This window comes from Stylophora pistillata, chromosome 10, assembly GCF_964205215.1.
Source record: "Stylophora pistillata chromosome 10, jaStyPist1.2, whole genome shotgun sequence".
NCBI classification, from domain to species: Eukaryota; Metazoa; Cnidaria; class Anthozoa; order Scleractinia; family Pocilloporidae; genus Stylophora; species Stylophora pistillata.
In genome coordinates, this window is record NC_142528.1 from 25240577 (window position 1) to 25257090 (window position 16514).

General features: G+C 39.0%; 1 protein-coding gene across 2 annotated transcripts; it reads left to right on the plus strand.

Moving 5' to 3' along the window:
* The first annotated feature begins 1212 nt into the window (after positions 1 to 1212).
* On the plus strand, positions 1213 to 13742 carry LOC111340391 ((E3-independent) E2 ubiquitin-conjugating enzyme). 2 transcript variants are annotated; one of them, XR_015992449.1, is made up of 14 exons: positions 1213 to 1432; positions 2942 to 3115; positions 3661 to 3758; positions 4639 to 4699; positions 5012 to 5152; positions 5524 to 5642; positions 6141 to 7060; positions 7793 to 8043; positions 8148 to 8246; positions 8512 to 8728; positions 8928 to 9091; positions 11609 to 11870; positions 12133 to 12440; positions 13009 to 13148. XR_015992449.1 is itself a non-coding variant. In XM_022947239.2 (14 exons), the coding sequence occupies exons 1-14, from the start codon at positions 1244 to 1246 to the stop codon at positions 13532 to 13534; spliced, it is 3423 nt and encodes a 1140-aa protein (XP_022802974.2). In that variant the 5' UTR covers positions 1213 to 1243; the 3' UTR covers positions 13535 to 13742. The 2 variants fall into 2 exon arrangements, 1 of the variants encoding a protein (XP_022802974.2); XM_022947239.2 differs by having other exon boundaries at positions 12133 to 12334; positions 13009 to 13742.
* The last annotated feature ends 2772 nt before the right edge of the window (positions 13743 to 16514 follow it).

The following is a 16514-nucleotide window of genomic DNA, read 5'->3' on the forward strand; positions in this document are numbered from 1 at the left end:
CTTGCAAACAATCCTAATTGCTCTCATATGAATACGTTCAATATCCTCCATAAGTGATGGGGAAGCAGAGCCCCAAACAACAACATTATATACAACACTAGGAATAATTGAATTGAAATAAATAGATTCCTAGATGGACTGAGGCAGCAATTTGATTTGCTTCAAAACAGCCAATTTCTTGTTAAATAAAATACAAACATTCCTAATATGATCCTGCCAAGTTAACTTATTATCTATAGTTAAGCCAAGACACCTAGATGAAGACTTGAGCTCGATGGTCTTGGTGCCATATCTTAAAGCTGGCAGAGGGCCTATAAAGGTGGATCTAGATATTATCATTGCTTCAGTCTTTGATTCATGTGCAATTAGTCTGTTGACTGTGCACCATATGTGTAGCTGGGATAGAATACATCAAAGTGAAGAGATGATCATGTCTGTATCCCTACCAATGGTATAAACTGTGGTGTCATCAGCAAACATATAGAGGTCACCATAAGATATGGATTCAGGCAAGTCATTAACATATATTGAGAATAATCTAGGCCCCAAGATGGACCCTTGGGGCACTTCATACTTCACAGGTTGTAAGGCAGATTTCTTTCCAGACATCTGGACAAACTGATTTCGGTTAGACAAATAATTGGCAAGCCAAGAAAACAGATACCCCGATATTCCAGTGGCTTTCAGTTTCTCCAACAGGATTGAATGGTTAACTGAGTCAAAAGCCTTGCGGAAGTCAATAAATAGTACACCCACTACCAAACCTTGATCCAGAGCTGACTTCTAAGTTTCTGTCATAGGAAGCAAGAGACCCAAAGTTGAGCGATTTTTTCTGAAGCCCCACTGGTTGCGACTTAATAAATTGTGGGACTGCAAATGTTCATTCATGGAATTGCACACCACAGCCTCGAGAATTTTCCCAGGAATGCTAAGCAAAGATATCGGTCTGTAATTGTTCACATCGCTTGGTTTGCCTTTCTTGAACACAGGAGTAACGCGAGATAGTTTCCAATCACAAGGGAAGGAGGCACATCTGTATGATCATACGATTACAATAAAATTACCATACTGACTCGTTTTACTATGACTTGCGTTACATTTGCAAACTTCCAATACATGGCCAGTACGTGTTGCCACTAACTAAAATACATTCGCACCCATTCAATTTACGGTAAAACAGGTTTTCTTTTAAAGCCTGGTTACCAAGTTAGAGGCTTGGCTACTTGTCCACTCGGAAAGTGCCATGGCCGAAACAAGCGGCATTTACGCCGAGGATATTGTGAAGAATTCTCAAGGAGTTGTTGGGCTTGTTTTGGAAGATGCAGAGGAAACATCTGATGAATCGGACAGCGAAGGAGAAGTGCTCAAGAAGGGTCACATCGTGGTGTGTTGGTACCCTTCAGGAAACGAAGAAACCTTGTCGCTTACCAAGGTAATTTTTTTCTTAGTACTTCAGTTCTTCACGTTTTAGTAGAATTTTGGCCGTACTTGAGTCATATTTCGCTTTTTTTCCGCGTTAATTTTTACTTCATAGCACCTAAGTTTAAACCTTTTGACCTAATCGCAATCGATACGACCCCAGCCTTAAGGGGGATAATTTCTAAATTGTAAGTGATGGCACTGATCTGATCTTTGTATTGCGATATTGTTTTGAAACGTGGTAAAGGATGAGCTTAAATATTAACAACTTTCTCGGTTTTAATAAACAGAAAATATTCTTTTCATGTGCTCCGTACTTTTCGTGAAGCTCCTTTTCGTGAAGATGAAATTTTTTGAAAGGTATTTCCTGTACGATGGAAATTACATTGTAGTGCTTTTAATAGCCCATTTGAGAATTACCCTTGGCCTCATTTTCAAAACGAGTCCTCGTGCTAATTCTTTCATATGATAAGTTTCCATTCACATGCAAATTAAATTCATTTTCACAAGAATGGTTGAGCACGAGGACTCGTTTTGAAATTGAGTCCAAGGGTAATTCGCAAATGGGCTATTAGGTTATACATACTAGGTTTTTCTGACTTACTTGTAATGTAATTGAACGAATATAATTTAAGTTGCAAATTTTTTACCCAACTTTATATAAAGTCCCCACGCCTTTCCAAATTGTTACTTTTTTGCCTCATTTTTGAAAACCAAAACTTAAATCCACACAGATGTACATATAAAGAATAAGAAAGATGTTTGCCAGTTTCATATCCTTTGTTAAAATTCTAGTTGTAGATGTGAAAGGTTTTGATACTGCTCACCTTTTTACAGACTTATTATTGTGTAGGGTCTTATTTTTAATATTCTTAAATGGTTAGGTTAATTGATTAAAGTAAAATGATTAGAGTCTTTGTAGCTACATTACAAAACAGTTTGGTGGGTGGGGAAGGGCAAGATTGATTTGTAGTAGAGAGCTCAGATTCTGACACTTTCAAGTTCAGTTCTCAACTTTTGTTTTTGTTGTCTGAATTATTATTGAAAACATTTAGGAAGTCAGTTTGAAGTCACCTCCTTCTAGTGTTATGTGCTGGGGGGGTAGGAATTGTTCACTAAATGTAGTTTTGTACTGAGGGAAGGTCTGCACTGAGTTCAAACAAGTACCATTAACTGAAGAGGTATCCTTTTTCATACCCTTCACTGAGAAAATGGTTGTGCTTTTGCGTAGCCATAGTAACACACTTCATTCTCAGCGGATTGCAAGGATCTAAAACAGTTACTTTTACAATTTTTTTTATGTCTTTTGCACCCCCACTTGAGTCAGCCACTACACACTTTTTTGGATGTGTGAGTGGCAGTTTTCCTGCTTTTTTTTCCTATTTGAAGGAATTCTAACCTTTCTGATTATTTCCAGTCTCAAAATGGTACATGTACCCTCTCAGGTTATCTAGTTACATGGAGTAGTTTGAAATGTGCATCATTTATTATGATGACCAATAAACTTTGAAACGTTTTTCAGGTCAAACTAGCAGACAGGTCTCTCCTTCCGGGTGATGTCGTTAAGTATTCCGATGCCCACAAAGGAACCCAGAAAGGATTTGTGAGCAATGTGGAAGTTATTGCTAGTGTCAAAGTTCTTGTGGCTAACCAGAATTTTCATAATGTGGACTGTAAAGAACTTTCTCCTCTACAGGTATTTATATAATGTGTAAACTCAAAACACATGTATAGGTTATGTTCTTTGCACGAGCAAATTGGCTTACCCCACCAAATCTATTCCTGTTTCCCACAGGTAAAGGGATTAGTGAAAAGCTAGAGATAGTCTTCACAGGTCATCCCAGGCTTCTTCTCAGTGTTCATGAACAATTCTTGTTTTTAAGGACAGTTGTAAGAACAATTAAATGATTGTACTGTACCTCACTTCTCAAGGTTAACTCTGAAAGGTCTGTCAGACTCAGGAGTGTCAGTTGATTTCTTTTACAAATTGGATTAATGTGAAAAGTAAGAAATAATTTGTTGAGTTTTTCTGCTATAAAACTAAATCCAAAGAAATCATTCAATCCAATAAGAGTGGAGGAAAATTTAACAAGGAGCCTTTGAGGATTTCAATTAAAAACAAACAAACATCATTACTCTTGAGTGTGCTGACAGTTTAAAAATAATGATTGCTCCATCAGGTGCAAATTAATTTAAAACTGACTGCGATGAATATCAGGCCCAACACTTTTTCATTTATAGGAGTTCGTTCCCGGAGTTCCTGTCAGCTTGGGCCCTTGGCTTGGAATTGTCACTGAGGTTCATCGCAAAGTTGTACTAAGAATCAAGAATGGCTCCAGGTGTATTTGAGCTTGCTTTGCGATATTTTATATTACTTATTAGTATAATTTCCAAGCTGAGCAAAGAGTTTCCAGCAATCTGATTGGTCGAGTGGTTCCTTATATGACGCTATATAAACCGCTCCGTGCGGTTTATATAAAATGTTAAACTAAAATGTTAATAAATTTTACTAAAATGTTATGATTTTAGAAATTCCTCTGTTGTTCAGCTTTGAAATTATACTAAAACAATTATTCACCTCAGGTTCGGTAAATATTGTCGAATAATCCCCTCGACTTCTTCTCGGGGATTATTCAACGATATTCACCTCGCCTTCGGCGAATAATTGTTAAATGCTGGAGCTTAAGAAGTCTAAGGACCCTACACATTACCAGCATCTGTGCCCTTTTTTGGTTTTCAGGACTCTGCGTGATATTTTGTATCACATGTTTAATACAATGAAAATCCACTTTAGAACATGTCACTTTTATTACTGCTTTTGTTTCAATTGTACAAAGCATATGCCAGGTATTAGTCAGTGTTCTACCTCTTAGGTAGTAACTGGTAATATTTAATGCCTATGGTATGTCATATTTTTTTCTTAAAGTTGCCTGGCATTTTTTGAAAATTCAAAAGGTCAGAGGATTTTTCTACCCGCCTTCAAATCCCTTTTACCTGTTGTGCATAGAATAAGGGAGGACACTGATTAATATTTCCTTGGTCCACCTACATGGACTAAGAGAAGAAGTGACATACATGTGTACAATAGAGTGATACATGATTGTTTAATTTTGAAAAGTAACAGAGTTCTTCTAACTGCTTAGTTTTTTTGTACAATACACCACTTGTAGTGAGTAAACCATTCAATTTACAAATTCAGAAATTTTGTGTGAAACACAGGTGCAGTTTGGAAGGAGAGCAGGCTTCCTTGATTTATGACACAAGCGATCAACGTGATGAGGTAAATCAATTTCAGTGACCCTATGCTAACCATTGATATTTCCAGGAGAAATTCTGTCTCGATTACTCATGGAAATTAAAGGGTTAAAAAACTTACACATGTACACATAATTTATTATACCATCAATGCATGTACTGCTGTCACTTATAAGTGGACTGGTAAAAGCAATAAGTGGAGCATGGAATATGGAATATGACCCTTTGTACCATTTGAAACATTGTACTTGTTCTTTGAAAGGTTTATTCTTCCCTTTCAGTTCTAGCTCTCCTTGGATACTTACTGATTACGTTGCATCTTGTTCTATGTTTTTAGGAGTCGCCTTTCTATTCTGCATCATTTTATCCAGGCCAGAAGGTGGCTGGTCCTTCACGGGCTTTCAAAGAAGCTAAATGGTTATCAGGAATGAAGCCAGTCATTCACAATCAAGCACAGATTAAAGGAACAGTGGAGGAGGTCAGCAGAGCCAAAACTTTAATTTATTCTTTGTTTGTCTCCTTCAGGTGAAGAAATCAGAGCTTTGCATAATTTAAAAGATGTTTGTAGTGATATCATCAAACTTAGAAAACCATGAACACCTGAAATATGTTGAGCATGTCTATTTTGTCATCAAGAATTACTAGGGAGGCGAGGATGGTAAGAATAAACCAAAAAAACAACAAATAAATAAGCATTATTATTTCTTACAGTCAAACTAGACACAATCACTTTCCAGAAGTATCTCATGTTCACACTTAAACTGAATTTCACATTAAAGTTGTTTTCAGTTAGACTGCTGAATTCAAGTTAAGGAGTGTAATCTAATTTAAATTTTATTTCAACATTAGGCAAGTATTATTGCATGTGATGTAGACTGGCAGGTCTGTGGTGCATGCCAAAATAATTGCCAAGGCGATGATTGTCTTAAGCCGCCTGATCCCACAGTGACACAGGAACAACTTCACAGGTTAGTTATCACTCAGGGCCCAGTTGTATAAAGGGCAGATGATGCTATTCAACTGATAAATCCTTATCCGGCAGACAAGTGATAGCAAAACAAACTGTGCTATCTAGCCTGATAAAGGTTTATGCACTGGATAGTGTTGTCCAACCTTCAAAGAACCGGGCCCTGGTCAATTGCGCGGAACGCAAACGTAGAATTTGATTTTCCATGTAGTCTGAGTTTCTTTGTACAAGTACAAGTTGTCTGCTACCTGATGTTAGCTGATTGATTTTGAGTAAAATTGGGCAGGTCTCAAGTCATTTAATTTCCGTATTTTGAATCTGGTGCTGTCTCTTCTCCAAAGATTAAACATGGACCACTTACCGTTCTTTACTTTTCTTTTCTCTGCTTTTTTGAGGTGGTTGTGAACTAGAAGTACCTAGCTGGCTTTCACCATGAATTTTTTTAGGTGATTTTTTTTTTTAATTTTGCTCTTGATCTTGTCATTATTTTGTTTTGTAGACTGTTGGTTGTAAACCATTTTCGACATGCCAGTCTTCAGATTGGAGACAAAGCATTCTATACCTTGAAAGCCCGCGATCTGAGACTTGCCACGAGTGGTGGGAACTTTTTATCTAAACAACAAACCAGTGACAATGACAATACAGAGGCACTTGACGAGCTTAACGAGGATGCGCGTACCATTTCAGCATCCGATAGTCAAATAGAAGGGTGTAGTGTACATGACCAGGAGACCTCAAAAAGAGGAAACGCAGAATTGGGAAGTGATGCTAAAGATGCTGTTAGTGATTCTCAAGATAAAACATCAACAGGTGCCAGTGCGAATTTAAGCTCTGGGGGGAGTTCAGGGAGTTTTTATTCAGCTGAAAGTGAATCAAAGAACTCTAGTTCATCAACTTCGACAACTTCCTTATGCGATACAAATCTTCCTGCGCCCACAGAAACATCCTCAATAAAGAAAGACCCTTGTGCTTGTCAGGCTGGTGAAACTGGACCAGCTCAGAGTGAGACTAATCAGGTGGACACACACGAGGATCAGCCTCATACCGCTGGCTCAGATTCCGCAGAAGCAGATGCAGATGCAGATGAAGATTCGGACGGTCTTGAGGTTGTTATACCAAAAGTAAAAGGTGCAAATCTTATGGGTGCTCTTAAACATGATTCTGGTCTGTTACATGGGGCACGCTATCCGACCAAGCGAAGGAAGAAGCGTCTAAGAAGGAAGCGAAAGGCAGCTCCACCCTTGCAAGTTAAGGTCGGTGACAAGGTGTGTGTGGAAGTGTCAAATACTTGTACCACAGTGGATGTTGTCTGGCAAGATGGCTCCAAAGAGGACAAGGTGTTATCCACGGATTTAATACCAGTGTTTCACCTAGACGAGTTGGAATTCTTTCCAGGAGATTATGTGTCTAATAAAAGGGGTCAGTTATAAATGTAATACGCGTCGTTTCTTGAAGAAATCGAATGATTTCGGAATTACGTAAATCTGTTATACTTCATGTATTTAGGGGGTAAGTTTCTAAAGAAGCTGTGCTGCTGCGTCGGTGGGGGTAACAAGGTAATTTCGTTGTATCAACTATGTTGAAATTGTAAATTGGCCACCGCAAAGAGTTAAAAAGCTGACGTTTCGAGTGTTACCCCTTCGTCAGAGCGAATGGCGAAGTGCTAACGAAGGGCTAACGCTCGAAACGTCAGCTTTTTTTAATCTTTACGGTGGCCAATCTACAATTTTAACTTATTTGAAATAACCAAATTACCTCCATGTATTTAGTCCAGTATACAACTCTACTTTCGACACTCAATTAAAAATTGCTCTGACTGAACTAATGATCAGTTTTCATCGTTAGTTGGCTCTTACGGTTAAAGGGCCCCGACCTCACTTACTCACCCACCATAAAGAGAGAGAATTATTATGTTCTGCAGTCTTTAAACTTATCCTTCATTCTGTTTCTTATTCTCAGAAACTTTAACGTGGTCTTTTGGGCATGTGTGGCTCTTTCTTTAGGAACTTCACTGATTCATTCAGTCTGTGCTATTACTGTGTTTGCTTTTCTTTTCTAAATAGAGGTTATGTCCGGTTGTTATTTTTGAGTGGCAAGAAAACCACGCTTTTGAAAGTAGTAGCCATTTTACCAACTATGTTATCTTCACAGAGAGTGAAGATTCGTCAAAGTATGGCGTGGTACTCACCGCCGACCATCAGTCACGCTTGTGTTTCATCAAGTGGTTCTCACGAGATGGTGAACAACTGAGTGTGGAACGTGACGTGAGCGTGTACGACATCACGGAGCATGCGGATTTCGTGTTCAGCGCGGGAGATGTTGTGGTGCGCATGGCCAGGGATGACTTTGAAAACGAGGCTGGCGATCAGAATTCTGACACGCCGATTTCTTGTATAGGTCAGGTAGGGTGAATTTTTAACGAATTCTATCGACGGCAGGTAACAGTCTGTTTCTTCTCAGATTAGCCTCTTTACCGCAGTTTCTTTACCTTCTCCTTTCTCTTCAGGTCACACGAGTGGACGAAGAAGGCAATGTGTCCATCAGATGGGTGGACAGTACGGTTTCCAAAGTTAAACCTCAGGAGCTGTACAAAGTTGATACCGAGGTGAAGTTCGTTCTATTTAAGCTTTTGTCTTTCGTGGTGGATTCGCAGTGTTTATTATGCAAGTGTATTTAATCAGGTATATCGTTTATATGTATAAGTTTTTCGTGTTTTGTGGCATCACGCATTTTGCCATCGGACTGAAGGTTCTACTCTGTTCGCTTTACGTGTAGCATGATTTGACCCATGTGGAGTTTTAAAGCATGATTTAGAAACGTTTTGAAGCTTTGCTGACATCTATTGATTAAATGATTGACCGATATTTTAGGATGATGGACAGCTGTCATCAGATGGTTCTACAGTGGCATCAGATGATGGATGGGAGACCACGAGTGGGGAGAGTACAGAAGATGAAGGGCCTATTGACATCATGGATCACGTACCCAGGCATGGCTCCTCAGCTGGCGAGGAGGAGAATGTCGATAGAGAGGTCCTACAGGAGGCGAACAACAGAATCAACGAAATCATGTCAAGTACAAATCCTGGTAAAGTATTTTTGAGCGTTTTTTACGGAAGATGAGACTTAAATATTAGTCCTTGGTAATTCACTTTGAAAATTTAAGAAATGTATCCGGGGTTCGTTTGATTTGAACAGGCGCCCCTAGAAATGTCTCTGATTAATTCCTATCTTACCAAACCATTAGGCAATGATTTTAAGAAATGGCGAACTTTTTCATTTCATAGCTTTCATGACGTTTGACAATGTTCCTGAAGAGCACATCCACTTTCATACCACATTCCAAGCACAAAATCCTGGTCGCTTCTTGTCGTGTCTGCGAAAAGAGATGGCGTTACTGATGTTTTCACTCCCAGCCGGAATCATAGTGAGAGGATACGAGAATCGTGTGGTGAGTGTCCTTTTATCAGTGTTATAGAGAGAGGAAGGAGAGAGAGAGAGAGAGAGAGAGAGAGAGAGAGAGAGAGAGAGAGAGAGAGAGAGAGAGAGAGAGAGAGAGAGAGAGAGAGAGAGAGAGAGAGAGAGAGAGAGAGAGAGAGAGAGAGAGAGAGAGAGAGAGCAGTTTTTTGTTCTTCAGCAACAAAACAGTTCATTCTATGCAGTGCATTCATTGATGCTGTTTTGTATTCACGACATGAAAGTAATGAGTGGCTCATTAAACTAAACGACTTTTGATGCGGTGTTGTGACAGTTAAGTCGTTTGGAATGAAGCTATTAGCTTTTTTTTTTTTTTAATATGGCGTTGTATTGCGTCAAAGGTTCAGAGAGTGGCCAAAAAAATCTGCAATCTGCCGTTCTACATACGCAACTCAATTTTGCCATCTTGAGTCTTATGTCGATGATTCTAAAGTCTTGTTATCTTTCAATGCAACTGACTCTAACAATGCCAAGATTAAGCTCGAGGAGGACTTACAACGAGTCGCTATTTGTTGTTGCGAAAACCAGTTGCTAATAAACCCCGATAAATCGAAATTTATGCTGATTGGCACAAGGCAGCTGATAAATAGACATTCCAATAGTCCATTTTACAGTTGTGTGCTTGGTTGCCAAGCCTTTGAATGGGAGTGAGGCTAGAGATGACCTTGTTATGATACAAACCTTGCTGCCTTTCAAATGTAAATCACTTTGTTATCATGCTAACTAGATAAAGGTCTCTATCACAACAAGGTCATCTTTAGCCTCACTCTGAATCAAAGGCTTGGCAACTAAGCACACAACTGTAAAATGGCCGATTGACCACTTTCATAAATGGCTGCTGGATGAATATTCTTTTGTTTAAATTTAAATTGGCCTTTCTGGCCTCGCTTGAAATAATGTATTCCTTTAAATTTTGTACTGGAGAACGAGACCACAAAGGCTAATTTAAATTTAAACAAAAGAATATTAATCCGGCAGCCATTTATGAAAGTGGTCTGTGATTTCTCGATGTCACTCCTGGGGAAGTCCTAACCCCTGTTGACTCGGCAAGAGACTTGGATGTGATCATTGACTCACACCTGACCAATGATAGTCACATTTCTTACTTCGTCTCTTCTTGTTTATCAAAACTAGTCCAGATCAACTGAGTTGAAAACAATTTCGATAAGGAAACACTAAATAACAATTATTCCACGAGCGCGCGTTGGATATGAGATGATAGATAGCCAACTCGGCGCTACGCGCCTCGTTGGCTATAATCATCTCATATCCAACAAGCGCGAGTGGAATAATTGTTTTATTAAAAACGTTAAATTAAATTATAAATTTTTAGCTCCCGTTTAATTTTAAGCTGACATGTACGCCTACCATATTTGTAGATTATGGTATATTGGCTGATATACCATAATGGCTAAGCCAATAAAAATTCTTGAATTGCATTATCCAATGATCTAGTTTTTAATAATGCTTGTTATTTCATCACTGGTATTCAGCAGAATGTTCTATTGCTCAACAGTGTGGTCAAATACATCCTCCTCTAATATAAAGAAACTGCAACTCATCCAAAACTTTGCTTGTAAGATCATCACCGGTTCCAGGAAGCACGATCATGTTACTCCCCTATTGCACCAACTTAACTGGCGGTCAGTGAGCCAGACACCACAACTTAGACATACAGTTATGGACTATAAGTGTGCCAATAATTTAGCACCCGACTACGTATGTAACAAGTTACAAAAACGCACCACCATACTTGATCGAGCCACGCGGCATAAAAAAAAACTTCAGATCCCCTTTTATAAGTCCGCGAACGGTCAACTAACCTTTGCCTATAGAGCGGTTTCACTATTAAATTCCCTGAGGAGTGACCCAGTGAACTTGCCTTCAGTAAAGTCACTGAAACATTCTCTAAAAGACTCCCTAAGAGGGACACAATAGTCTTTGTATGATACCCATTGGACATATATATATATATTTTTCATTTTTATTACCCTATTTTAAGTTGTTCATTTGGGATTGTAAATTGTCTACCATTGTAAATAGTTGCTGAAAAGCCTGTATAGGAGTAATTATTAAAGCTCATTCATTCTATTGAGTTCTATTAAAAGTTGAAATCGCCTCTTGCAATAAGTTTTCTGCAAAAATTAACCATTTCGTTTAAAAATCATTAAGGTAGTTCCTGTTTCTCTGGGGATATCCTCTTATTTAAGTCACTCGTACTTGTAGCCAAATATTCATTTTTATCCTTCATTGTTTTAGTCGATTTGCATTCATGGTTACGCTAGTTATTTATGACCACATCGAGTTGGTCGCATTTTATTATGCTTCAAGAAAAAATTCACAGTGATCAGTCAATGTCTAAACTTTCAGCTGTCATCGTTGGGTTTAAGATACTTGTGAGTATAACTACAGTGTACTCTTTTACAGCAGTTCTGCGTGTCAATGAACTTTATCAAAGGCTCTTGATTAGCCCCTTTTATTTTCACACCAGGACATTCTGAGGGTCATGATCACAGGGCCTGTGGAAACCCCATACGAACATGGACTGTTTGTCTTTGATGTTCGACTGCCGCCAGATTACCCTGCCTCTCCCCCTGTGTTCCACTACCTATCCCAGTGCTCTGGTCGCTTGAACCCTAACCTTTATGAGGACGGTAAGGTTTGTGTCAGTCTGCTGGGAACCTGGGCTGGGCGTGGAAGCGAGGTTTGGACGTCAAAGTCGAACGTACTTCAAGTTTTAGTATCAATACAAGGTAATACACCGTAATTTTTTTAATGTAAGTTACTTTGATGTTTAGACTTCTCGTTATTGCTACCCCAACCAAAAATTAGCAGTAGTTGCCTTAAAATCAGTGGAGAAATCTGAAATTTTGCATAGAGGGGGGAATTGCAAAAGATCAGAATTACACTCTAGAAAAGAAAGTAGACATTTAGGAGCCAAAACGATTTTAAATATCTACTGTATAGTTTGCTTACCAGCAAGACTCATTTTAGTGCCGATTTATTTTCCCTTAGGACTTATTTTGTGCAGTGAACCATATTACAATGAAGCCGGGTATGAAAAACAGAGAGGAACTGGTCAGGGACTGGAGAACAGTCGCCTTTACAATGAAATGGTTTTATTGAAACTGGTCCAGTCGATGGAGAAACTCATTACAAAACCTCCAAGTGGCCTGGAAAAAGAAATATTACAGCATTTTGCGCATCACGGAACAAGGTGAAGTATCATCAGTTCAGTCACTCGGTCAATCAGTGTGGCAGGCATTCAGACCAAGGGACCGACTCTGTTAACTCCGCATCTGTCGGTGGTTGATTAGTTCTCAGTTGAGTTATTTTGGACTTGCCAGTTTGTCAACCTATTGGTCAGACAGACAGACAGACTGACATATAGACAGACACAAACTGACTGACAGATAGACAGAAAAACAGACAGACAGACATGCCAGGGTTAAAGTGATTAGTGAACATAGGCTACGTATTGAATTCAGTGGTTTCTCTATCGATAAAGCTATTTACTGTATTTCATAATTGTTAAAGTGAAACCACGAGTGGAGATAGCGTGGACCATTATGAATACCGTTGTAAGAATCAAGCTAAACTAGCCCATGGTATTGATTATCCACTCAAAGTCTTGGTAACAAGAGCGGAATTGTCTGCAAAGAGTAATAGTTTGTGATCCAAGTATTGTTGTCTCATGAATGCTCGTTGAACCTGGATGAATTTAATCGGGTGGACAACGCTTTCAGTTGAGGAAATTATTACTCGATAGAGAGCATAGTTCGTCTTTTACACCCATTGATGTGATGCTGATATCTCTACCGCTTGACCGTAGCAAGTATTACTTCAAATATAAAACCTTAATCCTGACCATCTTTGTTATCTCTTTTACAGAATGGTACGGAAATTCAAGCGTTGGATTGATTTGTTCCACGGGGAGTCAACGACACTCTCCGAATGTGAAAATGGCGACACTAAGGATGGTAAACCGGAACACGTAGAAGAAACCGTTCGTGACGTTATTCTCGCAGAAGCAACGCGAGCTAAGTCTGTACCAGGATGCGATAGTGAACAGATCTTTAACGGCCATTCTCCAGAGGGAGTACTGGAACCAAACGAGGAGAATGAACTTGTTGTAAAGGACTGCGTGGCTGAAAATGGCGTCTGCGTGGCCGAAAATGGCGTCGTGAACGAAGACAACGACCTCGAGGATAAAGGGGCGAGTTGTCCTGATCCATCATCCCTAGAAGGCGAAGCTTTGAAAACCGAGCACGATGACACATGTCAAGGTGCAGCCTCTTGGGAAAAGATCGGCCCCGATTATCCTTTGTTCCCACTCTCTCGCGGATTTTGCTTGAGTCTCCAGAGGGCGTTGGAAAGTTTCCAGAACGCTTTGGACAAGGCGGGACTCAAGCCATGATACCAAGAACAAATCTGTGACTCTGTAAATTATGAAGAAAAAGAGATGAATTATGACAGAAATAGGGTTTTAAAAGTTATTTATATCTTTGAATGAGTAATTCAAATGTTTTGAACTCTGAAAAGCTGCTATGCGGTTGTATTTTCGTTATTTTGACTCCTTGAGAACCTGAAGAAGGTAAACTGAATAAATAGATTGAGAAATGTCATATTTTCCTCAAAGTGACGACTTACTTTCCTTATGAGAAGTGCTATGGATTGCAGTTGACTTTGGTCTAAATCTCCTCCTTTTTGCTTGAAAATCTGCTTAGACCGTTTTTCCTTTCAGTTATCCTATACTTCTTTGATTTACTGTGAGCCAAAGTATTTATGTGAGAGCATGTTTCTTTGTAGCGACAATCGGAGGTAAAGATTTTAGACTGTTGTGAACTGCTGCTTGTTTATTGAAACAGATTCTTGGTTACGTAGAGGTAGTACATGGCCGCGCGGGGGATACGAATTTTATCTTCGAGTGTTGTATCTCTCACGAGTGAGCGAAGCAACGAGTGAGAGATACTTTCAGCACGAGAAGATAAAATTCGTATCCCCAAGCGGCCATGTAATGTTCTGTTTATTTTATAGATACTGATGAAATTTGCACATGAAACACAACTTTCTTTTATTCATTTTCTAAACAGCAAAATGGTGCAATTAAAGTGGTCACCTATCGGAAAATACCAGACACAAAAATGTTGTGAAACTCGGATATAAAGTTATAAAGGAGAAATAAGACAATAATAGCTATATTTTCTGTTCCAAAGAGAAATTTCAAAAGAACCGGCCGCGCGCCTGAGCGGGAAGCTCTCTTTGTTGCAGAATTCTCCACTGCGTTAAGGAAAATTTCTGCGTTCCGCTGGTTCAGCAATCAGTAGGACTGTATCTTTCTGGTTTATCAAGTTTATTTACGATCCGCGTACGCCTCTACAATCTCCGTAAAAGTACGTTCAGTTGATCTCAATGTCCATTCCGAATGTCCTCAATTACAACATGTTATCTCTATTTATCACAACGGAAATATACACCTAGTTACGTAAATCCGAGATTAACAATGCTTATTTGCGCTTTACTAAGCCATTTTCCTGTTGCACAGCTTGACTTGCGTCCTTACCCAGACTAATCCAATTAGCCCCTAGCAATTAAACCCACACCCACTATTTGCGGAGCACGTGTCACATATTTCTATGTGTTACAGGATGTTCCAGCCCAAACGTACGCCTTAAATTCCTCTAGATAATTCACTTGCGTGTATAAGCTAACATTCTACCGATTATTTATATTATCTATTGTTATTTTTGCTATTATTGATTGTGCAATAACACGTTTTACAACACTCTTGTAATTAGCTGGTCATGTTAGTAACCATAGCGACACCAATATCCCCACACGTGCAAGATAAAAATGGTATCTTCACTGCGCGCAATGAAGATATGATTTTTAGTAAAAGGAAAAATCCTGGTATTTCATCAGTATCTATATAATAATTAACCATAAAAAGGAAAGTAGAGCTCAGATATATTTACGTAACAAGAGCGCTTTTCAATCAAGTGTTGCAGTATATATTCAAGTGCAAAGTAATCCTAACGGCCAATCAGCCAGAACAGAGAAAAACAGCACAAATAGTCAGTGTTAAATCAAAGAAAAAAGGTTTGATTTTTTTAAACCGATTGGATACGCAAGGACCAAGTCGCTCCTGGTTTCATTTTTGTATTCAATAGTAAGAGCAATTTTTGCAACAGAATTCTCCCATCACATGAATCGTAGCGGTGGTCATGCACGATTGACGCTTAATGTTCGCGTTTGGTGTTAAAGTTATCAAATACACCTTCTTTGAACCGGTTCAAAAATAGTCTCCCTCGCAGCCGTTTTTTGGGGGAGCGTTGCGTGACATCCAAAAAAAACGGCTGCGAGGGAGACTACTTTAAAAAGTACTCGGCGAAAAATTTCAAAGCTGTCGAACGTGGATATTTGGTGCTGTAGCTGTTGATAAGCACCTTGATTAACCCCTTCTTAGTCGGAAAGTGTGACGCCTGTATGAAATACATGTTCCGAACATTACGGCGTAATGCAGAGAAGGGGAAACAAGTTGTTGAGGCGTGCGCGCAAACGGAAGACCCTTGAGTTCCTCCGCTGTACTCCTGTTTACTGCTACAACTCCCAACCGTTTGTTCATGTCGCCTTTTTTTCTGTACTGTGTGTTGGAAAGCATGTGTGGGCACATGGACCGACGTATAAACTTAGCCTGCTGTGGGCGTAGTTTGTAATGCAGATAAAGATAGATAAAAAAATTAAAGGGAAGAATTCGATTTTTTTTCGCAAAATCTCTGAAAACATCAAAAGATAAAAAGTAGTAAGTCTGTAAGGACAAAGATCGATTAGACTGGTGTTTTGCTTTCGTTTACGAGGCGAAACTGTTGGAAAGAGTGAAAAAAAAAATACAATTCTGGTCTATAGAATGAACTTTTAGAGAAAACGGAGGAAAACTCTGTTTGAAGGGAAATAAATAAATACGCATTGCTGTCAATTGTTTTGAAACAAAAAATCACCTTCTTGAGCAGTGCAATTTCCCTGGATAATTTTGCCGATAGTTACTTCGTAATGGTTGTAGACTTCAAACTGAGAGGTGATTTTAAAATAAAAAAAAATTATTCTACTGTCCATAGCATCTTTATTTTGTATATTTACACGTACACCATTTGAAATTTTTTTTTACTAACTTGATTCGTGGGATTGTTTTAGGCCCGGGGCCCATCTGGAAACGGCTTATACTATTTTGCGAAACGAAACGAAACGAAACGAAACGAAATTGTACTATTTTGCGAAACGAAACGAAACGAAACGAAATTTTGCGAAATGGCGTTTTTTGGCCTTTATTTAGCAAATATGTCCTCTTCGTCCGAAACAAAATGTTTCCACTAATATTATAATCAATATTTCTAAGAGCC

What these genes read in the sequence shown, in the direction of transcription:
- LOC111340391 (XM_022947239.2), top strand. Translation starts at nt 1,244, where the DNA reads ATGGCCGAAACAAGCGGCATTTACGCCGAGGATATTGTGAAGAATTCT. An exon ending in TTATGTGTCTAATAAAAGGG is followed by an intron (nt 7,061 to 7,792) that starts GTCAGTTATAAA and finishes TTATCTTCACAG; the next exon opens with AGAGTGAAGATTCGTCAAAG. An exon ending in AGTTTTAGTATCAATACAAG is followed by an intron (nt 11,871 to 12,132) that starts GTAATACACCGT and finishes ATTTTCCCTTAG; the next exon opens with GACTTATTTTGTGCAGTGAA.